The sequence below is a fragment of the Salminus brasiliensis genome, chromosome 7 (genome assembly GCF_030463535.1).
Source record: "Salminus brasiliensis chromosome 7, fSalBra1.hap2, whole genome shotgun sequence".
Classification (NCBI taxonomy): domain Eukaryota; kingdom Metazoa; phylum Chordata; class Actinopteri; order Characiformes; family Bryconidae; genus Salminus; species Salminus brasiliensis.
In genome coordinates, this window is record NC_132884.1 from 6,659,924 (window position 1) to 6,683,848 (window position 23,925).

The 23,925-nt window shown below is 42.7% G+C and overlaps 2 protein-coding genes across 5 annotated transcripts in view; one reads left to right on the forward strand and one right to left on the reverse strand.

The window, feature by feature from the left end:
* kcnh7 (potassium channel, voltage gated eag related subfamily H, member 7) overlaps positions 1-5,051 on the forward strand; it is a 64,764-nt gene extending 59,713 nt beyond the window's left edge. For all 4 annotated transcript variants that reach the window (XM_072683593.1, XM_072683595.1, XM_072683596.1 and 1 more), the window contains 3 exons: positions 762-906; positions 1,034-1,190; positions 1,295-5,051. In XM_072683593.1, the coding sequence (XP_072539694.1) occupies positions 762-906; positions 1,034-1,190; positions 1,295-1,579 (587 nt within the window). In that variant the 3' untranslated portion in view covers positions 1,580-5,051. The remainder of the gene's footprint in view (positions 1-761; positions 907-1,033; positions 1,191-1,294) is intronic.
* A 1,061-nt stretch (positions 5,052-6,112) lies between these two features.
* The window catches only part of dnah9l (dynein, axonemal, heavy polypeptide 9 like), a 42,583-nt gene continuing 24,770 nt past the window's right edge, over positions 6,113-23,925 (reverse strand). Inside the window, exons 45-69 of the mRNA XM_072683592.1 lie at positions 23,732-23,845; positions 23,487-23,630; positions 22,710-22,892; positions 21,627-21,728; positions 21,098-21,232; positions 20,721-20,894; positions 20,391-20,626; positions 20,128-20,250; positions 19,210-19,414; positions 18,801-18,965; positions 17,509-17,649; positions 16,798-16,968; positions 14,979-15,101; positions 13,319-13,512; positions 11,962-12,110; positions 11,490-11,617; positions 11,149-11,376; positions 10,832-11,023; positions 9,629-9,748; positions 9,181-9,423; positions 8,176-8,358; positions 7,928-8,043; positions 7,671-7,783; positions 7,110-7,250; positions 6,113-6,970 (exon numbers count right to left, since the gene is read on the reverse strand). Of these exons, the coding sequence (XP_072539693.1) occupies positions 6,723-6,970; positions 7,110-7,250; positions 7,671-7,783; positions 7,928-8,043; positions 8,176-8,358; positions 9,181-9,423; positions 9,629-9,748; positions 10,832-11,023; positions 11,149-11,376; positions 11,490-11,617; positions 11,962-12,110; positions 13,319-13,512; positions 14,979-15,101; positions 16,798-16,968; positions 17,509-17,649; positions 18,801-18,965; positions 19,210-19,414; positions 20,128-20,250; positions 20,391-20,626; positions 20,721-20,894; positions 21,098-21,232; positions 21,627-21,728; positions 22,710-22,892; positions 23,487-23,630; positions 23,732-23,845 (4,071 nt within the window). The 3' untranslated portion in view covers positions 6,113-6,722. The remainder of the gene's footprint in view (positions 6,971-7,109; positions 7,251-7,670; positions 7,784-7,927; positions 8,044-8,175; positions 8,359-9,180; positions 9,424-9,628; positions 9,749-10,831; positions 11,024-11,148; positions 11,377-11,489; positions 11,618-11,961; positions 12,111-13,318; positions 13,513-14,978; positions 15,102-16,797; positions 16,969-17,508; positions 17,650-18,800; positions 18,966-19,209; positions 19,415-20,127; positions 20,251-20,390; positions 20,627-20,720; positions 20,895-21,097; positions 21,233-21,626; positions 21,729-22,709; positions 22,893-23,486; positions 23,631-23,731; positions 23,846-23,925) is intronic.

The following is a 23,925-nucleotide window of genomic DNA, read 5'->3' on the forward strand; positions in this document are numbered from 1 at the left end:
ATGCTCTTCCATGACCGTTGTGTTGCCTGGAAACATAAGTCGGCCATTCACAAACTTTACATGGGAAAACGTGAAATCCACAGCGTGTGGATGCTAGTAACCATCACTTGCTTAAATGAGCAAACGTCATCAGCTCCAGTTCATTTTGCTGTCTGTTACTTTAGTAACAAGAAGCTTCCAATGCATTTTGGTCCACATTTAGCTGAGGTAGTAAACTACAGTGTTTATTATAAGTTAGTGTGCAGAGTGCATTGTGGGAGATTAAAGAGTGATTACAGTTAAGAGAAAAGGCAGACATATTAAATAGTGCCCTAAAATGTAAACAGTGAGCCATTCTGGTCACAGCCGAAGTGATCTTACTTCAGTATTAATGAGCAGAACACCTTCCCTAAACTGTGTGGCTGTGTTATTTATACAAGCACAGAACTTGGTATTAATATCATTTGTTTCTCAGCACTGAGGTATCGGGGTCGGATTAGGGGGAAAAATAACCTCATCACTTCCAACTTAGCTGTAGGTTAATCAGTGGTCACAGGGTTATGATCATGAGTGCGATTATTGCAGAAACATGCGTTTGTGACACAAAGACATTCTGTTTTTTGTGTTGCTGTGTGTGCACATTTATGTGAGTGTGTGTGGTGTGTATGAGAGAGAGAGAGAGAGAGAGTGTTTAAATATAATATGGCCCTGTGCTGAATGTTCTGCTTAGTTTCTGTTTCTGTGGCTGTAATTAATAGCACTGGGCCTGTGTGCATCCCCAGATGTGTGTGCTGACGAATGGCCTTGTGGGAATGTGGATGACTCAGCACAATCTCAGGACAGAGAGGGCGGGGCCGACGGCGAAAGTGACATCACGTTTGGGGAAATGGAGCAACGGCTGGATCTGCTGCAGGAACACCTGAACAGGTGAGAGAGACGTGATGCTGGGTGGTTTTACAGAAAATCTGCTAGCGATTGTTGCCCCCTGCTGTTCATGCCGTCAAATTACCATGGCCGTGTAATAGTGGTGTGTTTCTGCTGTGTGTGAATGCAGGCTGGAGGCTCAGATGACGTCTGATATCCAGGCTATCTTGCAGCTGCTGCAGAGGCAGAGTGCGCTGGGACCCCCAGCGTATAGTACTGTAGCCTCTAGCCCAGAGTACCACAAACCAGCCATCAGAGTGCAGCCGGTCACTGCGATACAGACACAGGTAATGTCTCTCGGCCACGCGATTTTACGCCACCTTGACAGCACTGAAGCTATTTGTAGCTGGAGTTCAGGCTTTTGAAAACATTTATCCATTGACATTCGCAGGGCCCTGATTTAGAAAAGCCTGACGACAAATCCAAAGACTCCACACTCACTGCTGCCATGGAGACAACCTCTGATGTAAGCATGATGACCCCGTTGGTGAGGGACTCGGAGTGGGAGGCGGAGCTCAGGCTCAAGAAGAAGGACGAGGAGCCCTCTAATTCAGCGCATCGGAGGGCTCTCCAGGTGTCAATCAGGCAGGCTTCCCTCCCCGACTCGTCTCCTAGCAACGGCGGAACACTGGGGCTCCACAGGCCTTGCTCTGATCCTGGACTTCCAGGGAAGTAGCATTATGTCAGCGAGCATGATTATAATGCATTATAACACAGGTCCTCTCAGAGCTTCTCAGCTGTCCCATTACGTTGAAGCACATCCTTCCCTTCACATTCCCAGATGTCTCGGGAATAACAGGGTAGAAGCAGATGGAACAGATGGTCATTTGTGTTTAAAACGAGTTATAATGCATTATAAACATGTCTTTGAAGAGGAGGATCACATCCTCTCCGACTGAACACTGGAAACCAGCTCAGCTCACGCTAGACTCAGGGTACAAGGGAGACTAAAGAGTGTGGGGGGAAGGGGGTGTGAGGGAGAGAGAAACTGAACTACTGTATGCAAAGAACAATATGTTATCTTCCAAACATTCTGACTGTCCCACGTCAGCACACACACACAGATGTAAAAAAAAAAAAGAAAAAAAAAAGCCGAATGTATTTCCCCAGTATGACAACAACACACGCTTCTTTACTGTGTAAATATAAGTATAAATATATCTCGGAAGAAACACGGCCAGAGAACAGACGCGCTGGACATGCAACCGTAGCAACAGGAGAGCTGCATGCTGGGAAGAATGTGTTGTTTTTTTTGTTGCATGTTTATAAGAGGAAAAAAAAGACTCGTCATGCTGCTGTTCAGATGACTTGGGCATGATTTTCCTTTCTTAAATATTACTTTTAGTTTAAAAAACTAACAAACTAACATTTATATAACTATTCTCCTGGTATTCAGGAGCAGGCTTTACTTGAACTGTAACTTAACCTAAAAAAAAGGACTATGGACTATTGACTATCATCTCAGAATATCAGAATATCTTGTTCCTCCTTCCCTGTTATTGTTATTAATGTTCACTGTTCACTGGGCTGTTTATGCTTAACCACCCAACACATCTGTACCAATCTGTAGCCAGCCAACCCTCTGTTCAAGCCAGTATTGCAATATTGTGCCTCAGTATTGATTGACTTTGGTAGGATTTTCTTGGTGCATGTTGACTTGCGTGTGTTCTCGCTTGGTTCTGTTATTTTTATGTTTGATTCATTTATTTATTTCATTATTTATTTCCTTTAAAAACAAGTAGGTCTACTGTGGTGCAACCATGGCTTTACCAGAGTTACCGGGAGGGGGAGTTCCACAAAGGCCTCTTTACTACTACACTTTATAGTTTATTTTATTTTATGTTTCTTGAAAGTGCTACACAAAGGGTTCTTTTGACTGACACCATAGAAAAAACATTCTTGGTTCCATTTTTAAAACTTTTTTTGTAAACAGAGATGTACGCTATATGGACAGAAGTACTAGGACATCTGCTCACTCATTGTTTCTGCAGAAATCAAGAGTATAAAAAAAAAAAAAAAAAAAAAAAAGAGTTTGTCCCAAGAGGCTCAGTGGATAATGTGCTGTCACTGTGGCTCGGGTTTCAAATCCCAAGCCATGCTGCTTTGCCATCAACAGCTGGAGTCTGTGTGAGCACAACTGACCGTGCTCTCTACCCTCATCCCTCTTGAAGCGATGTTAACCGGCACAAGTGTCTTTTAGCTGGAGACCCAGCCGTGGAGACCCGCTGCTTTTCTCAGAGTGTGTCGGCTTTCTGCCGCTGATGCATTGCTGGTTGTTCAAAAACTTTGCATGTATCCCTCTGTGTCTGAAGCATTGCTAGTGCTAGGGGGAGTTATGAATGGGTGGGTTAATTAACAGTACCAAATTAAACAAAACGTTGATCCTGCTTTTGTTGGAGTAACTGTCTCTACTGTCCAGGGAAGAAGGCTTCCTGCTGTAACAATTTGATTGCACTCAAAGACAGAAGCACCATCCATCATTCCAGAGAATCCACTGCTCCACAGCTCAATGCTGGGGGGATTTATACCCCTCTAGCCCACACCTAGCATTAAGCAGCATGATGTCAATAGCTTCATGTGTGTCTGCTCCAGAGTCCTAATTGATTGGCAGTACTTCTCTACAGAGACTAGACAAGCTGCATGTGTGCGCTTTCTCATCTGTGTCAGCAATGGATACAACTTAAAGTAAATGCATTCATTAGAACATTTGGAAATATAGTGTCTTTTTGAAGAACTTTTAAAAGGTTTAATGGAACCAGAAATGTTTTACTTCTATGGCATCTCTCAAATCACCCTTTGCAGCAGCTGTATTTTTAAGAGTGTACCGCATTCTCCTACTACTGTAATTCTCTCATCAATGATCAGTGAGTATTTATTCTCTTTGACCTCCATAGAGTGAGTTTCTGTTTTTTGTCTGTAAGCACCAAGGCTGTACACAGTCATTCTGCTATAGAACTGTATCTGCATTACGTCAGTTTCATCTTCTATATTATTCTATTTACATCCATTTATAAAGGTACAGACACAAGTATTCAGATGGAAGAAGAATGGGATTATTCTTCTGTATCCTCTGCTGTAGCTCTGGTTTTCAGACCAGTAGGGGAGGCACTGGACGGAAATAGATACACCCCTCTCAATTCCAATCCAGTGAGACTTGATTGACTTGGATGTCTTTGTAGAACTTGTCTTTGCTTTTCAAGAATCAAGCCTGTCCTCAATGTAACAGCCTCATCATTAGCCTGTGTTTATGCATCTATATCCAGTGAAACGTCTCAAATATCCTTTTGTCCATAGGCTACCACGCCTCATGAGTTATGTAACACAGATAAGTACAGCTGAACTGCATGTTTTTAACCAAAGTTAGTCCCTTTAGTTGTATATCACGACGTGCTCCACAGGCTAACGCACGGCACTGAATGAAATGGTCTTCCGAGGGGGAGGGGTCTTCAGTGTAATCTCATATGCATGTTTAACCAGGGACCGCCTACATTAGAAGGTCTGAAAAACAAGAAGGTTTGCGAGTTAGTTTAGAATAATCTTGCTGCCAGAAGCTCTCGTATATCCTACACAGCTTTCTAGGGGAAGAGCAAGTGAGCTTTCCAGCGTTATACAGAGATAAGAAGATTTAGCTTCTGTAAAGGCTTTAGATCAAAAAAGGGAACAGTGCGCCTTTAGACGACACACAAACAAATGGGAATAGGATCTTTTCTCGTCACAGGAGCAGTGTATAGATGTCAGACTCTCTAAAGCTTACAAGCTTACCTTACCCCTGCACTAAGCAGCGCGTACTGTTAGTTTCCGTTATCTGCCTTTTCATAGCGGCAATTTCTGTTGCAGGTGTTGGTAAATATATTTGTTTCACGCGGTTCATCTCCATCTTTTAATAAGCTACCAGTTGAGAAGACGCTGTATGTTGTTTCTGAGGCCTGAGCCCGCATGTTTCAAGCATCCTGGACCTGGATCCACATTTCGAAGGGGGTTTTGATACATGTGGCCTCAGAATTGAGCTCAGTGCCAGTTGAATGTGACACAGCAAGAGTGCGATACTATACAATTTGCAACCTTTTGCACAAGCACTGCAAAACTTTCTGTACAGTGTCACTTTTTAAACCTAGTGCTGTTCACAAATAAAAATTGTTTTTAATGCATTTTTTAAATGTTTGCCACTGTATTTTATACAACGCAGCACACAACACCAGATTAGAATGTTTCCTCCTCTGGGATATAAGCAGTATATTGCTGTGGATTCTATATATATATATATATATACACACACACACACACACACACCAGCTCCACGGACAAAAAATTAGTCACATTGCGTGCAAGTGGTGGAAGTAACTTGTTAAACAGGTTATTGCAGATGGTGTAGCACAAGGATGATCAAGCTATAAATACCTGCGGGGGTGTGTGTGTGTGGGGGGGGGATTCATAGATTGAGAAGAGGTGGTACAGTCCAGTGAATGCCTTGTTGGATGTGTAGAAAATGGGTCGCAAAGCCGATGTTAATGATTGGCAAAAATGAGTGACTGCATTTAGGGCGTCCCAAAGACCACAGTGTGAAGGAAGTAGCTGAATCTGCAGGTGTATGGAAGCGTACGGTCATACAGGTCTACTGGCAGTGGCAGAAATGCCAGTCTACAGCAAATTCTTGATGACCGTCAACGTGTTTCACGGCTTGTGAATGAAAGTCAGCGCAGGACCTTCACCACCATTTTTTAACAGAACACTGCACAGAGTGCATACCATCAACATCTGGAGCAGAGTAGCACGCAAGAGGCCTTTGCTCACTTTTGCTCAAGAATGAGGAGAATTTCCTGTTGACTCGTATTTCTGCCACTGCTGGTAGACCTGTATGACCATATGCTTCCATACACCTGCAGATTCAGCCACTTCCTTCACACGCCCAAATGCAGTCACTCCTTTTAGCCAATCATTAACATCTGCTTTGCGACCCATTTTCCAAACATCGTACAAGACACTCACTGCACTGTACTGCCTCTTCTCAATCTATGAAATCCCACAGGCCCGCAGGTATTTACAGCCCAATCATCTTTGTGCGATGTCAACTGCAGAAGCCAAGATGAACATACAAAGCGACTATTTACTTATATAAACTAAAGATTTGGGCACATGTAAAAAATATGAATTTCAGAGCTTCTTATCTAGACAGTAGGTGTTTATTTCCTCAGTAAAACACTGATATTAGAATAAATACAAACAACATTCATATAGTGGTCAAGTTGTGGTTTTCCATCACTGTGTCTCCAAAGCTCTCCTCATGGAGTCTAGAATTATTTATTGTCCACCAACACCTAGTTTGGTAAATCAGTGCTTAAATGATGGTAAATAAGCTGAGCTGCTGATGATGGAATTTAACACATCCACGATGTGCTGGCTGAATCTGGAACCAAGCTGTCCTCTTCAGTCTAGCTCAGAAGATCTCAACTACTTTCTTGATGAAAAGCACTTGCTCGTTTTTACTGTATTTATGTTTACCTGTTCTAATGAGCTCTGGATTTTCTACACTAAAACATGCCTAAAACTTTAGTACTGTACTGTACCTTTAGTTAAAAGACATAATTGTACCAAATTCCAGGGCAGTTGTTTCTCCTCGACCAGTAATGCCAACAATTACGGACCAAGTAGCACCTTTTGAGGGTACGTCTACTCTATTTGAAGCTTGTGGGACAACAATGAACCTGTACAATGTACCTCTTCAGCTCACAGAACACTTGGTCTTTCAGTAACTCACAACTGCAATAAGCATCCTTGCCTCTTCTTTTTTTAAACATATACACACACCCAATGTTCTCACCTCACACACTGAGCAGCAGTGCCACACCAGCAAGCACCCATTTTGCCGGCCTCTCTCTGGTTTTCAGATTGAATGTCCAGACGTATGTGTTGGCTCGGAGTTTGGTCTTGTATACAGGACACTCATAAATGTTACGTGTCTCCTGGCGGTCGTTGGGAACTGCCCGGACTGCTATCACAGGCATGGTGGGAGTTAACTCCTTCAACCGGGCCTCTGCAATTGTTCCATTTTGGATATCCCAGCGTGCACCTGGAGTCAGACAGAAGCGTTATTTTACACAAGCTCAACATCATTGTTGGAAACAACTTCACTGAGTACTTATTTAAAGCCAAGACTGAAGCAGAATTTGAGGCTGAGGTGTATATGGATGTTTTCGAATTTTACGGACCCTCCATGTAGAGACCATAGACATAAGCTCCCTCTCTGGCCGGCTGGTTAAACTCCTCCTTGAACTTCTTAGTCACATCCACTGTCAGAGTCATCTTATCAAGTGGCCATTCGTTCTTACGTGCCAGGCTCTGCATCACAGCTAAAACACACAGGAATTATGTGAGCGTGTATTTTTGTGTGGAAAGAAGGCAGACACAGCATATATTTGCATACATGTGGCAATGTTAAAATTGCTTGATGTTAGCGGTTTACAATATCATCACAATGCCGTATTAAAGATAACAGAACGAAAATCTTTTTTTTTACATAGCTGAATAAAGAGAGCTCAGTACATGAACTAATACCACATCAAACTGAGAGGACACAGGACCAATGACAACATCAATACATGATTACAAAAAAGAACTACAATGTTCTTGTTACAGTGCTGAAAATGTCCTACACACAAGTCTCCAAGTCTCCCTGCCATGGGAATGCCCATAGTAATCTCACGTGTGCATTAAATACCTTATTATTAAATATTTTGTATTTGTGTATTTTGTGAATGTGTGTGAGTTACCTGTGAGGAAAGACTGAGGGTTGAATAGTCCCGAGAGCCAGACTACACTGGGCAGAGAGAGATCCTGAGTCCAGCTGTCCAGCTCTCTACAGCGCAGCAAAACATCATTGTACCTGCACAGACAGAACACGGCATTAGTGCAATGTCAGTAACATGCTATTAGTAAAGGCATTCCAGTGTAAAAGCTTTTTAAAAAGTAGTTCTCATTTGATGATGAGGATGATTATGATGATGATGATGATGTGTTTGTGTATTACCACTGAGCCAGGCTGTAGATAGAGGGGTAAGCCAGCCTAGTCCAGGTATCAGCAACATTATCAAAGAACAAGGCGGTCTGGATCTGCTCCATCTCTGAAGATATAGCCAGCTCCCCCTACCAGAAATAGGAGGGCTCACACTTCTATTATATGTTTAGATAAATGTCATGTCAGAGTATGCAATGTCGTATCACCACAGACGCAACATGTGTTCATGCCCTTACTGAGGCAAACCCACACATACACACCTTCAATCCCAGATCCAGCTCCTTGAGGGAACGTCGTATTTCATTGATGAGCATGTTCATGCGCTCACACTCCTGGAAGCAGACCAGAATGTATGGCGTGCGCTCTGCAGTTTTGGACGTAATGTCTGACATGTTGTACTCCTCTGGCAGCTTCTCCAGGATATCGTCCAAGACGGCCTTTACCTAAAATACCCACCCACAGGTTGTGGTTGGAAGTTTACATACACTCATCAGATTTACATCAGGATTTAAGTCAGAAATGTCTGCTGGAGCTATTTCTGAACTAGTGCCGATTCAAAGATTAATTACAAACAGGTCACTGGGCAGTGTAGCCATATTGCCAAGGTCTGGAAGAAGACCAAAGCGGTCATCCTCACTTGAGAGGAAATTGGTTCAGATTGGGTCAGGAACAACCTATGAACCACCAAGGCACAAGCCTACTATGACTGTAGACAGTGACTCTGGTGTTTCAGCAGCTTCCAGTCAAGTGAGTTTTATGTTGCCATGGGCTGACAAATAAAAGTGTGTCAGCTGCCTAGCGACGCAGAATTGGTGGAGGTTCGAAAAGAGGCGGTGACTGGCTTTGCATGTATTGGAGGAGACGTGTGTTCAGTCCTTACCCTCCTAGTCCCGGGAGCATTGCTAGTACTAGGGGGTGCTATGGGTGGGCTAATCTGCAGTATCAAAAATGAGATAACCTGATAAAATGAACAATAAAATGATAAAGGTGGTAGTTGCAATGCTTAAGCTCCTACTACTGCCTACAACAATAATAATTAGCACTTTCACTGCAGCTAGTACTGAAGCAAACTTGTCAGACCATTGCATAAGTCTAATACTGTTCCTCATGTACCAATAATGGCCACAGCACAGAAGCAGCTCCAGTGATCAAAAGTCATACTCAATTTCTTATGACCAATACCTGCCTAACAGATAATTCAATGGAGGTCCCAAGTCACACAGTGATTCAGGGATTGATACACAGGCTGACGCTGCCCAGCATACCTTCTCCTCAGTGCTCTGGGGAGCTCCCTCTCCCATGGATGAGTCTCTGGTTTGCAGCTCTAGCAGTGTGTGGAACAGGTTGTCGGAGGTAACTGTCAGAAACTCAATCTCAGCGTTGGGGTGGAGACCATAGTGCACTGGACTCTCGTGGGGAAGCATTTCATCTATGTAGCTGTGGTAACCCTGATAGTCCAGGTTGGAGGGCACAATAAAGCCTGGAGCCAAAGCCAATTTTCTGTCAAACTGAGGGAGGGGAGGGGTGTTGGTAAAGTAGAAATTTTACAATACAATTGAAATATAATTAGATGATTATATAATGTAATGTGTAAATATGTACAAAATAACTCCCAATTATATTTGTTGTATATATTGCACTGAGCTTGTTAAGGATAGTTAACAGCAAGTACATCTCTAGCCTAAGGGTTAGTGTGCTAAAGAAGTGTTTTACCTGGTTGGGTTGCATGTACTCCTCTAGGTAAGTCCTGCACAGTCTCCTGTCCCAGTCATCGGTTATGTGTCCTCCATACATGATCTCACCAAACAGATACCGCAAATCCTCCCACGGCACCTAGCAGGCAAACATTACACATGTAACTTGATTAGAAATATATACTAAAAATTGCTAAAAAAGTAAAGACAATCTCTGTGTCTAATCTAACACTTTTTTTAACATATACAAATCTTAATAAAAATTGTGGCCTGTGTAAAAGAAAAAAAAAGCTGTCAAACTGTAATTAGGAACTGTCACCAGGGTTACCAGGGTAACCAAATCTAAACGCTACTGCTTACCTGACTCACTGACTAGCTGATTAATTCATTGTCTAGGGAAGACAAGTAAAGCTAAGGCCAGTCTGCAACGTGAAACACTGTCCCTATGCAGTTTCAACACACGTGAGAGTCAATTCTATACTCTGTGTGTGTGTTTGACTTAAGCTCTGAGCCACAGAGAAAGGTCAGCTTACATGTAATCTGCTTCTCTCACTCTGCCCCAATGGCTCTTACTCCCAGTCGCCTACCTGGTCCAACATCAAAAAATCAGTGGCTGTCCCTAACCATGTGACCTACCTCTCAGTTTCTGAATTCTTTTTTTTCATTGAATTTTTCGTTTTTTGGCATGGCTCAGAATTCAAAATTGCGACCCCAGGGCCATGGTGGTAGCGCCATAATCACCACCCAAACCTTGCACCAACACTTAGCAACCACAGGCTCCACCAAGCAACTGTCTAAAGCTGGCCTAAAAAGCAGAGTAGATGATGCCCACAAGGGAGGATGAGACTATGAAGACAGAAGTGTTTAAGGTGCAAAGTTTTGGAGAAATGGAAGTTCAGAGAAACTGTGGAGTTCAAGATGAGATCTGGAAAAGCTAGAAAACTCTCAGAGAGAACTGCTCAAATTCTGTTAAGAAAGGCAGATCAAAACGCCTATATAACTGCCAAGAGCCTCCATAAACTTCAGCTCAGTCAAGAGGATGGCGCACCCTGCACTGCTCAGCACTGCTTGCACAAAAATCTTCAAGAGTCATATAAAGATAACCTTACCTGTGACCTTATCACGAGGCTCAATGTTTGAAGTATGCATGAGAAGCCAGATGAGTAGGTGTATAAGGAGGTGTTTTGCTTGGTACTGTCTACACACACACACACACACACACCTGTGAGTTGGCTTCTAGGTAGTTGTAGAGCACATTGACAGAGATGGTGAGGTCTCCTGTGTTGAAGGGGTATTTTCGGTTCCAGCCCTGAGGGCCAAACTTCCTCCTCTCAGCCACACACGCGTGGAAATAACACAGCGAGAAAAGGATGGTCTTAAACTCCTGCTCACGGGAACACTGGTCCAAGATGTCCTAAACACACACACACACACACACACACACACACACACACACACACACACACAGGCTTACTGTGAATAAACACTCATACACACATTATCAAATGAGGACCTGGTTCAGCTCAATCTCCCTCTCACTTGGTCAAAGTTGTCCAGTGCTGCATGAACGTTGGCTAACATGCCAGTTGGGGGTTCGTTGGTGATTTTGATGGAATTTTCCAGAATACCCTGCGGGATGATGTGCTCCTGAGGGGTGGGCGACGGCTCTGCACTCATAAACACTCGGTAGTCATGGTGACTGTTCTCACAGCAACGTTCCAGAAGCTTCTCCAAGCTACCCAGCCACTTCGCAACCAAGTGGATGTTCTAAGAGACACAAAGAACAAAACGCACACGTTGTTTGGAGAGTTGGACACAGTCCACACAATTAACCTGAATATAAAATACATAAAATGGCACACACACACACACACACACACCTGTAGTATGACCCAGTGGCCGTCTTTGGAAGCTTTCTCCATGGCCAGTTCTGCCACAGCCTCTTGGCCTTGGCCAAGAGACACATTATGTAGTTTCCCCAAGTCTATCGTGAAGCCCAGCTTCTTACCTTCTCACACACACAAATACACAAGATGAGAACACAATCAGCAGACTGTATGGGCACAAAGCTAACTGTAAATAAAATGACTTGGACTTTATAAAAGTATAGAAGCAGAGATTATGAGATTATGGCGTATATTTATGGACGGGTGTCAGTATCAGCCCAACACCAGCAGAAAATGTTGGATTGAATATCAGGGAATGAATCTGAACCAGTCCTGTAACAAATCTAGCCTGAAATAGCACACAAGCTCATGCTGTGTGATGCTGGATGTATTGCTCTGGGAAAGTGGAGTGTTTGAGTACTGTGGACTATCAAAGTGTTAGTGTAAGGAGTGTAGGCAGCTTTACCAAGAGACTCCACGTCTTTGAGTGGGTCGACTCCAGGAGAGAGAATGAAGAAAACAGGGGAAGCAGGACCACTCTCTTTAAATGATCGCGCAAACTCCATCTTCCTCCCTTCGGTATACTGCACACCCAGCTTCTCCTCCACAAAGTTCCTGCACACACACACACACACACACAAACACACACACACTCACTTACACTTCTGAATTCAGAATCCAGTAGTGGTCAGAAGTTTACATACACTCTTCATGGATATGATTGTCATGACAATATTGGGTTTCCACAGATGTCAGAACATACACTATATGGACTAAAGTATTGGGACACCTGCTCATTCATTGTTTCTACTGGATTTTGGAACACTGCTGTGAGGATTTGATTGCATTCAGCAACAAGAGCATTTTCAAGGTCAGGATGCTGGGTCCCAAAAAAAGTACTGGATGGAGCATCATCCATCATTCCTCTGCTCCACAGCTCAAACATTTAGACATATAGTGTACATACACACCATCAACAAACATCTGTCAGAACAATGGTTGGATATTGCACCACTCTTCTTAGTGGAAGTAGTAGAGTTTAAATAAATGTGTTGGTTTTCTGGCACTGACCCGACTAGGCACAGTCCACAAACTTTTTCAGGGTTGCGGTCAGGCCTTTGGGAAAGGCCATTAAAAAGATCAATGGTAGCCTGCTTTATCCATTCCACAGCTACCTCTGATGTGTGTTTGGGCTCATTGTCCTGTTGGAACATCCACTTGTGTCCAAGTTGCAACCTTCTAGATGATAATTTTAGGTTATGCTGATGAACTCTGAGGTATTACTACTTCTTCATTATTCTGTCTACTTTGTGCAATGTACCAGTTCCACTGGCAGTAAAAAAGCTTCCACTATCATGCTTAACAGTTTTTTGGGGTTTTAAATGTCTCACATTTACTCCTCCAAAAATACTCCTCCTTGGGTTGTTCCTGACCATGCAAACCAATTTCCTCTTAGCTGAGGGTGACTTCAGGTCAGGTTTGTGGTTTCAAATCGATCAGTACCAGTCGGGCCTGATCAGGCCAGGTTTCAAACTTGCAGGTACTGAATAGGTTTGTGCTTGACGCTCATGCCCATGCAGACTTCTAGCTTAGAACTGTTCTATGCTAAGATTGTTTTAAAAAGTAATACACCTCCAAAACAATCTAGTTCTTTGATCGGATTTATCAGAAGTGAGATCCAGTCAATACTACATTTCAAAAGAGTAAATGACTCTTAATGGAATGGCACTCTGATCACCACAGATTACAGACCATGGATGTTAACGCCAAGCTTTGGCAGGGGCAACACACACATACACACACACACACACACACACACACACCTCACAGCATAGGTCATGCGGTCAGGTCGAAGAGCCCGCATGAGGATGAGTTTCTGCAGCGAGCTCTTGCTTTTCCACTCCTGAGGCAGTTTCTCTTTCTCTGGACACTCAGATTCCACCACCTTCTTCCACCGTTTAGGAGAGCCCTCAATGTCCCGGTCCAAACCCCGAAACTCGTCTGTGAAACTCATTGTCTGCAGGACACACCACATAGGAATAAACAGCCCATTTTCATGTATTGAACCTTGCTTATGAAACAAATCAGAGATTAATGGACTTTAAAAATGTCTTTCCATATGATCAACTGGACACACATAAGCACATAATGGCAGCACAATGATTTATATGTGACGCTGCCTGTGTGCCAATTTCATGATTATCAGTGTGTGTGAGATCATCAGGACGTGTACTATAAGTCATGAGCTGTATTAGCTACAGCGAAGGCAGAATCGACTTTTTGTCAAACAAATATATTACTTACAAATAAATCTGTTCACACTATAATAGACATTATAACAGCCCAATAATAGGAAGGAATTAAATGGGTCATTCTACAGATTTGTTTACTTCTGGCATGGCTAGCTGTCTTGTAATAAATGTATGTATGTAAATAAATGTAATTTATTCTTAATATTTTTTAACATAGACTATGTTATCACATAACTCAGTGGCTATAGGATGAGTAACACCAGCGACACCAGTGACAATTCTGATGAAAAATGCAATAAAAAAAATAGCCACTACATTAGTGGAAACAAACCATAGGATGTTTTTTTTCCTGGTTTAACTTAATGCATTTCTTTTTTATTTACAATTTCTTAACAATTAAGTAGGTCACACCAGTTACTTAAAGCTTCTATTAAATCTTGAGATAAATGTGAAAATTTCTGATAACATAAAAATACAGTGGACTTACAGACTTGCCTTTATTTATAGCTCTTCAGGTGGTAGAAAATGGTAAATGGTATAAGAACAATGTTTATGACCTTAGAGGACAATCGCCTTCTATACATCACTGTGGGGACAAGCACTTCTGTAGTGCTTAGAATTCTCTAAACAAATATCTCCAAATTGATGGCTCAAGAATATATAATTGCTCAAATAACAGAACAGTTGACATACTTAGGTTATGCAAAAATCTTCTTGCAGATTTTCACTTTTTGACATAATGTGACAGTTCTTCTTTACATGGTTTTACATTTCTGTGATGAATGGACCAATAGAAATCATCATTATTGTGTTATCGAGATGCACAATGTACTTTTCTAAGGATATTGTCAGTGCTTAAAGAATACAGATCAACTGCACATATTGTTACAGAGTAATTAGTCTTGTTTAACTGGATGAAGTGCAACAGGTTATAAATGAAAATGACTCAGTATGAGAAAGTACAGTTAATAAGGCTTGTCCCTTCTCTTATAAAGTTGCCATTTTGAAGTTTAACCTCATAATACAGAGAGCTCTCTGCAGGTGAAATTGAGCTGTGATTGTGCAGTGCTGTATTCAGCAGTAGCAGCATATTTGTTTGTGCTAAAGAATGCCACAAGTTCCCAAAGTGCTGACGGCCCCTTTACCTATGAGTGATACTCTTCACTCAAATGGCCAAGTAAGTATGTGATGTTTGTGTGTGAGTGTATATATATATATGTGCGCATAATACCTTAACGGCACTCCAGGAGGAGTTGGAGAGGAAGTCGACAGGGCTGATGTAACTGTGGTCAATACTGAAGCGCAGGAGGAAATCCAACTCACGGACATTAATCTCCTTACTCATCAGTAACAGCTGAAACACACACACACACACACACACACAAACATACACATATTTGTCCTTATTTATCAGTAAATGAAACAAATACACAGACATTAATCCTCTGACTTAGCATTAGCAATGTGCACACATACAGGTTAAGTCAGAAGTTTACAGAGACAGAGATCAGTGTTGTGGCTTTCAGTGAAACTGTTCCTCTCTCTTTCTAAAATAAGAAAGTCAAGCATTTGGTGCACAAGTTTTCATTTTCGGGAGTTTTCTGAAATCAACACAGGGTCAAGAATACACTACATGGACAAAAACTTCGGGAAACACATCTTCATCATTGAATTTAGGTGTTTGATTCAGTCCTATTGCCACAGGTGTATAAAATCAAGCACCTAAGCATGCAGTCCTTTACACACATTAGTGAAAGAACGGGTGGTTCTAAAGAGCTCACTGAATTTCAGCATAGTTCTGTAATAGGAGCCACCGCTGCAACAAGAAGTCAGTTGGTCAAATGTCTTTCCCCCTAGATCTTCCACCATCAGGTGTGAGTGATATTACTGAACAGTAGAAGCGTTTATGAACCACAGCAATTCAGCCACCAAGTGACAGAAAAGTCGCCAATGCTTTTCTGACTCAGTTCCTCTGGCATTAACATCAGCATCTTGCAAGCCTTACACCACCAAGCACAATGTAAAACACACCGTCACTAGACTCTTGAGCAGTAGAAACGTGTTTTGTGAAGAGACGAATCACACTTCTCTATCCGGCAGTCTGGGTTTGGCAAATGCCAGAAGAACTTTAACTACTCGACTGCATTGTTCCAGCTGTAATGTTTGGTGGAGGTGGGATAATGCTATGTGGTTATTTTCTAGGGGTTGGCCTAATCCCCTTAGTTTTAGTGAAGAGAACCCATAATGCTTCAGCCTCTCAGTTCATGGAGATATAAATCTCACATGACTGTAGACAGTGGCACTAGAGTTCCAGCAGCATATTTAATGACTTAAAAGGGTAAAATTTAGTCATATTGCAAACTTGACTAATCCACTTGAGTTGATCCACTGCTTCATTAGACAACTTAAAAAGGTAAAGGTGCACGTATTCGTCACTGTACAGTGTGGACTGTACAGCGAAATGTGTCCTCCGCATTTAACCCATCTGGTAGTGAACACACTCACACACACACACGTGTTAGGGGCAGTGAGTACACACACACACCCAGAGCGGTGGGCAGCCAACTCCAGCGCCCGGGGAGCAGAGAGGGTAAAGGGCCTTGCTCAAGGGCCCAACAGTGGCAGCTTGCCGAGCCCGGGAATCGAACCCACAACCCTGTTATCGATATCCCGGCGCTCTAACCGCTGAGCCACCACTGCCCCTTTGGCTCACTGATACAGTTAGGGACTGCGCATGTGCCATCTTGTAGTCCATCATCTATGGTCAGTTTCTGACCACAGGAATACTCTTAGCTGGATCTTTTAAGGTGATACACCACCAAGCTAAGACTTTAACTTGAATCCTACTGTTAGGAGTCATCTCTGTGAACCGCAAAGTAGAGCTTTAATGGGTGTGACACATGAAGAGAGAATGTTAGATTTTAATGAAGGCAAAGGTGTAGTTTAGTAAAGACAGCTTAAAATAGCCTTGAGTTTTCGTTTGGTCTAAACTGTGTGACCTGAAAGCTGAGATGTGCGGTAAAGGAGAGTCTGAAGATATATGATGTTACCTGAAACGCGAGCTGAGCTGTGAAGGTGAGCTTGTCTCTCTCGAACAGGCCTCTGTTGATGTAGTTGAAGGTGGAGAAGGTGATGCAGTCAATGAGTGTGTTCACCCGCGTCCTAACATCAACACACACCTCTGCGTTCTGCACTGCCTTACGGAATACCACATTAAATGCCTGCAGTAAGAAAACACATCTGTAAAATACTTAAAAGAAGATAAGAAATACATAGGTTCATTCATAATTAAAATAAAGGCAAATACAAACACACCGATCAGCCATAACATTAAGACAGGTGAGGTGAAAAACACTGATTATCCTCATCTGCAGGGGCATCTGTCCAGGGGAGGATATATTAGGCAGCAAGTAGACAGTTCAGTTCTGAAGGTGATGTGTTGAGGCACTTTAACAAGGGCCAAATTGTGATGCTAAACTACTGGGTCAAAGCTTCTCCACAACATCAGACAGGTCTTCTGGGGTTTTTCTGGTATGTAAAGGTCAGCACCTAATGGTCCAAGAAAGGACAAATGGTGAAGCAGCACACTGCTAACGTCTTGGTGCCAGATACCACAGGACACTTTTATGTGGAGTCCATGTGTTGAATGGTCCGATCTGTTGTAGTGGCACAAGGGGGGTCTACTCAATATTAAGCAGGTGGTGTTAATGTCATGGCTGATTAGTGTCTAGTGAGAATCATCCAGATATACAGCAGCAGACCTTGAGGGAGAACTGGTACATAGGGTTGATCTTGTTGAGGTCATTGATGATGAAGTACAGGAGGGAGGCTCGCACCGCTACGGGCCTATAGTGCTCACGAGCTTCATTTATCTTCACCTCATTGACCTTCGCCTCCAACACCTGCACAACACACACATGTACACACACACACACACACACTCAACCCATATGCACAGCAGAGCAGGTACAAAAATAACAAATGGAGAAACTAAGAGGCAGAAGCTTCTGTTGAGAGGCAGAGATTGCTGCCCCCCGGAGGCAGTAGTATGATACTGCAGTAAATCCCCTTACAGTGTTTTGCTTTAAAGATGCTAGGGAAAGCATTTATTGAGCATTTTAAGTTGTTGATTAAATGTATATGATTAGATGTATAAATAGTTAATATGTGACTTTGTTTTGGGTGAAAATGCCTTTTCCTTTTATGATGAGCTTCTAAATAATAATAATAAGATTTCCTATGCTCTGAATGGCTGGTTTATGTCCCTGCAATAATTAACAGGAGCCATGTAGTGCAGCATAGCATAGCAACGCAAAGCTTTGGTTTTAGCAATGTAACAGGATTATTGCAATGATTTTTCATACATTATTTTAAAATACTCCCAGATAGTTAATTACTATAATTCATTATTACCATATAGTGGTGCTGTACTCTCGGTGGGTACTATTGAGATTGAAGCAATTTGGCTAAGGTTAGCTTGGATATCTAGCATGGATACCAGTGGCGGCCTTTCTATGACCGGTGTTTCCCCTGGTTGGCTAGGGATAGCTTTTAGCCTAGCATAGATAACTGTTGTGGTCCTTCTATGGCTGTTGCTTCCCCTGGTTGGTAAGGTTTAGCTTTTAGCCTAACACAGATACCCACAACGGTCCTTTGCCAAGTGGTGCTTCCCCAGGTTGGCTAGGGTTATCTTTTAGTCTAGTATGAATACCTGCAGCACCCATCCTCCCCTGAGCGGCCATTGTGTTCTACTGTGTTGCAGCTTTGAGCCAAGACTATTACGTAACAGTTTAGGGGGTTTTGGAATTGCTCCATCGTACGGTCCTGTTTTAATACAGGATTTTATTTTGAATTAAGCGACAACAGTGTGTGAGGTTTATGGTATGCCACTTGTCCAACTCCACTTATTCAACCATGCCAAGATTATTACAGTGTTCCATTCTAGGGCTCCACATTTCATAGATCCACATCCACATTTGTGTGTGGATTCATCAACAAATCCACACACAAACCACTCAAATCTCATTTAGGGTTATCTACTGTTTCAACGCACCTTCATCTCAATCTCAGCAGCTGTGTGCTTGGTGGTTTCCAGTTTCTCCACCAGCATGTTGTCCCCCAGGAAGTTACTCTCGGCAGCCGAGAGCCTGGTCAGCAGCTCATCCTCCAGTTGCTTCAGCTCGATCTTAAACGTGTTCTGCTGCTTCGTCAACTCTGACTGGTTACACACGTACAGAGAGATGCATGAACACATTTAAAAGAGCTGTTGCAAAGACCTGGGTTTCAGAGTCTCCTAAATACAATACACTTTCTCGCTCCATTTGAATACACTTACACACACACGCACACACACTACTCATTTGTAATATCATTTTATCACAACATTGGTGGTGAATGTGCTTTCGTGTTTTGTTCCGACAGCAGCGTATCCTACATTGCTACACAAACATGCATACACACACCTTGAGGTGCTCAAGATCAGGCCTCTCCAAGTTGACAACCTCTGCAAGCAGCTGGTCCTCCAAGCCGTCTCTGGTGACAGTGAAGTTAATGAGGGTGGTCTGAGCCTGTATCTCAGGCTTATAGTGTGGGTTGGCCAGCTTAGTGTGCAGAATGAGCCGAAAGTCTGGGTTATAGACACACTCCTTGTCCCCAACTTTAATGAACCTGAACAGAGTGAGGACAAGTGCCACATTCAAATCTAATCTCAATGTAAATTAATAAACCAACCAGCCCTAACAGTTAAACCATAACATCAAAACCAATCACACCGATTATCTGGTTATAATAGCACCTGTCAGGGGATGGGATCTAAAGATTAGTCTACAAGTGAACAGTCAGTTCTTGAAGGTGAAGTTTAAGAATCTAAACCACTTTGACAAGGGCCACATTGTGAGGGCTAGACGACTGAGTCAGAACATCTCTAAAACATCAGGCAGTTCTTACGGAGGGGTCCTTGTATGCAGTGGTCAGTTTCTACCAAAAGTGAACCTACGACAGGGTCATGGACACCCATGGCTCATTAATGTGTGTGGGGAGCTAAGACTATCCAGTCTGGTCTAATCCCACAGAAGCTCATGCTGGCTATCTCTTGTGGAGTCCATGTCTTGACAAGTCAGAGCTGGCAGCACGAGGGGAACCTACACAATATTAGGCAGGTGGTTTTAATGTTATGGCTGATTGATGAACATCATATATAAGTAAATGCAAAAAGATTTCATTTCAGGTCATTTTGGAGGATTTCTATTGGTCCATTCCTCATAACCTTTTAAATTCCTTTTGGAATTGTGTAATGTTAGTCTGAGTCCATGTCCATGGACACCTGGCCTGACCTGTTGCTGCTGTTTGCGTTACATTGCATTCGCTGTGTAATCTCTCACCTGCCCTTTTTAATGGTGTGACGACCCAGCAGTGGATCGATCACTGGGTCAATAGTCTCCTCCAGGTTCTCAATCAATACTGGTTCTCCTGTTACTACTGCTTGCTCAATTACATCCACATACCTACAAACACAGACAATCTTCATGTGAAGTCTTCACACACATCACATTAAGTTTTACATTTCCCAATTCTATATATAAAAAACAATCTAGAAGTTAACCAATGGGAGGCTTAGATGGTTCCACTAGCCATGTCCACACACCCTTTCTGCCCTAAGTTGATGACTTTGAGGCTGCTGCCGTATCGACTCTTGAGCCATTTGATGCCCTGCAGCTGAGGGTCGATGAGCAGAGGCCATCGCTCGCAGTTAAGCAGTATGGTGGCATTCTGGGTAGACATCTTATCACCTGGCAATCCCTCATTATTCCACTTAGCAACTGTGGCATCATCTGTTAACATGGAAACTGGATCTAATCCCTCTGTCATCGGAATCGAAACCTAAGAGAGAGCGAGAGAGAGAGAGAGGGAGGGAGATTCAATGTGTGTGCCATTACACTCCTAAAACCATTTGTGCACACACAAGCACACACACCTTCTGGGTGCGTAGGTAAGGCATCCAGAGTTTGTGGAGGAGCTCATGTCTGTATCTCTTGGAGAAGGAGCCAGCGTAGGAGATGAAGGCTGCAGTAAGGAGAACATCTCCACACAGAGTGGCCTCCTGCTCGCGGTACTGAGCTACTGAGTGGGCCCAGCGCACATTCTCAGACTGGAAAAGACAAACACACACACACACACACACACACAGTGTATACTGCTGCAGGACATAACCTCTTATTCTTCAAAAAAATGAACATTAAAGATATTCACACAGAGAACACCCGATTGTTTAACTAAAACAGGCATTAAGGGCACATTATTCAAACAAAAATGTACTCATCAACCCAAACACACACACCCACAAAGGCATACCTCTAGGCCCTTGACCAGGCGGTTAGCCAGTTGGATGGTTTTATTGGTGCGATTCACCTCGTCTTGGCAGCGCAGCTTCTCAGAGGTGGCCTTTTCAAATGCTGCTGTCAGAGTGTCTAGACTGTTGTCCAGCTCCTGGGCATCACACACACACAAAAAGATCCCAGAATATATTTAAGTATGTATATACAGTATAACCTATAGAATAGGCACCTGCAAAAATCGATCTCATGTTAAAAAGCCCATGTTAGTGTTTATTTACTCAGTTAAACACTAATAATAGAATAAATGCTAATTCATTAGAACATCCCCAACAATTCTCCTCATGGGAGTCTAGTATTATAAATAGTGATCATCCAACACCTGGTTTGGTAAATCAGTGCATAATGATGTTAAATTAGGTGAGCTGGTAATGTAATTGAACACATCCACGCATATATAATATACCACTGTATTAGAGAGAGTGCGAGAGAGGCAGAAAGAGATTCGAAAATACATAAATACTCGTGGTCAGAGAGGAGAGTCTCACCGCAAGTTTTTTCCTAATGACCTCTAGCTTCTCTGCTGCCTCAACTAGATCAGCGTTGGCCTGAGAGAGACACATCCTCTTCATCTCCACTTCACAGGACACCTGCACACACACACAAACACACACATGCACACACGCACATACATACACAATGCACAACTCAGTTCAGAGAACTTCAATCTGTGCGGGGAATCCCCACAGTCACCAAACTCTCAGACCTGCAAAACATCCTTATCAAGTAGGGCACTCTCAAGTAGGACAATCTTGAGTGATGAGAGTTTCAATGCAACAACCTTACCATACTTTTCTGTTCTGTGCGGTCTTCAAATGTACTACATTCACAAACTGTTGGCTACTTTCTGATTACATTTGTGCGTTGTTATTTTGTCCATTTTATAGAAGACAACATATCATTATAGACCACAATATCTGTGTTGGCAGATGAAGGAGAGGGTAAAAGGCTAAAAGCTAACGCTAGGACAACCATAGAAGGGAGAAGGGCTGACCGAGTATTTCTAGCTAGCTTGACACAATGCCGAGAGGACCCGTAGGACTTAATTTACAAAAAAATAATTTGCTTGTTACAATGCTAAGCATGGCTAGTCTAGGCTGGAATGGCTGTGCTATGCTAGCTATGCTCTTGAGGGCCATCTCAGGAATGTAAATCAGCCAATAAATGCAGAGCTTTTCTCTCCATGAGCCCTCAGTACTAGGAAAATCAGTGTCTTTTATTCTGTGGTCTTAATGTTTTGGCTCATATGTGTACATGTAAACATGAACAGTACATTGTACAACTTAAACAGTGTGTGCAGAGCAGTACAGAGGACTTCACACTGAAGCCTAAAGATGATGAGGAAGAAGAAAAGCATGCTGAAGTGCATATACTCACAAATATCTGCAGAGGGCCGCATGAGGGAGAAAGGACAGTGGAGACACTGAGACAGCAATCAAATAACACAGATAGTCACACATTATTCAACAGTACTAATGACTGCTAATAATGGAGAAATCCACAGTAAATCGGTTGTATCTGAGCTTGTGTTTCATTGTGTTGAGTTTTTGCTTCCAGTGGTATAGTGGTACCTCATGGAAGTGTATGATGTTGATAACCCAGGCACACAGTCCAGCTGCAGCAGAGGACTTGAGACGCACAAACTCTGGGTTGAAGTCCGGGTCACTCAGATACTCCTCCCTCAACACCCGCACTGTAGCATCCAGAATGTGCTCCTTATCAAAATTAACCAGCGCCTGCAGGAAATCATCCACCTACACACACACACACACACACACATTAGTTGTGTTACCAAATATCTGAATGAGACCACATTGGACTTTACAGCACTTGAAACCACAAGGTCTAATTCTCTCAAGTGTGGGTGAGTCTACACTTTATGATGTTACCACTACTTCTTCATTCATGCTGCTACATTCCTTTCACATTGTGATTAGACTGCTGCTACTTTTTTACATTTCTTTGCTTTCTCACTTTCCTATTTATGTCTACCCTTCTTATATTATAGTTTTTTTTATTATTCTTATTTTATTTATTCAATTTATTGCTCTTTGGGTGTAACTGGGACCTTGAGATTTCAATTTCGTTCCACCCCATGTACCACATGTGATGCGAATGACAATAGTCTCCTTGAATCCTTGAATCACTGTGAATTTTGTGTAGCGTTACAGCCCTACTGAGAAATACTATAGAAATTCTACTTTTGACTCAATTTGTTAAGCTGATTATATTTTGTAATTTATAATGAAAACTGTGTAAAATTAGAAAAAAATGCAAAATAGAACTTTCACTTGTGGTCCCAAGTGTTTGGAAGCCACTGTACAAACAGATGCGTTGTGTATGCCTACTTTGCTCATGATGACTTTTGAAGTTTTCCAGCTGCGGTCTTTAGGAATGCGTCCGTTCGGAGCCATCAGCACCAGCACAGAAGCTAACACATTGCTCACAATCACCGGTGGGTTCGGAAATGTCCGTAACTCTGTCAGATTTAGCTACACACAGAGACAAAGTGTTTCAGTAAGTCTTGTAGGTTACATGTCTTGTATATGCAACCTTTCTTACTCTCTTTCGCACACACACTTCAAAGCAGTACCCTGTTGAGTGTGTTGAGGGCAGCGTTAGCAGCCTGTAAGGCCGGTTCAGCTTTAGCCAGGTCATCTTCACTTTCCTGCTGCTGCTTAGTCACGTCTGCCTGAATCGCTGCTACCTGAACAACAAAATACAACACAGCAGAGGACACTGAAAATAATCAATGCCTGATGCATACTGTTGAACGGTCAGTCCTTA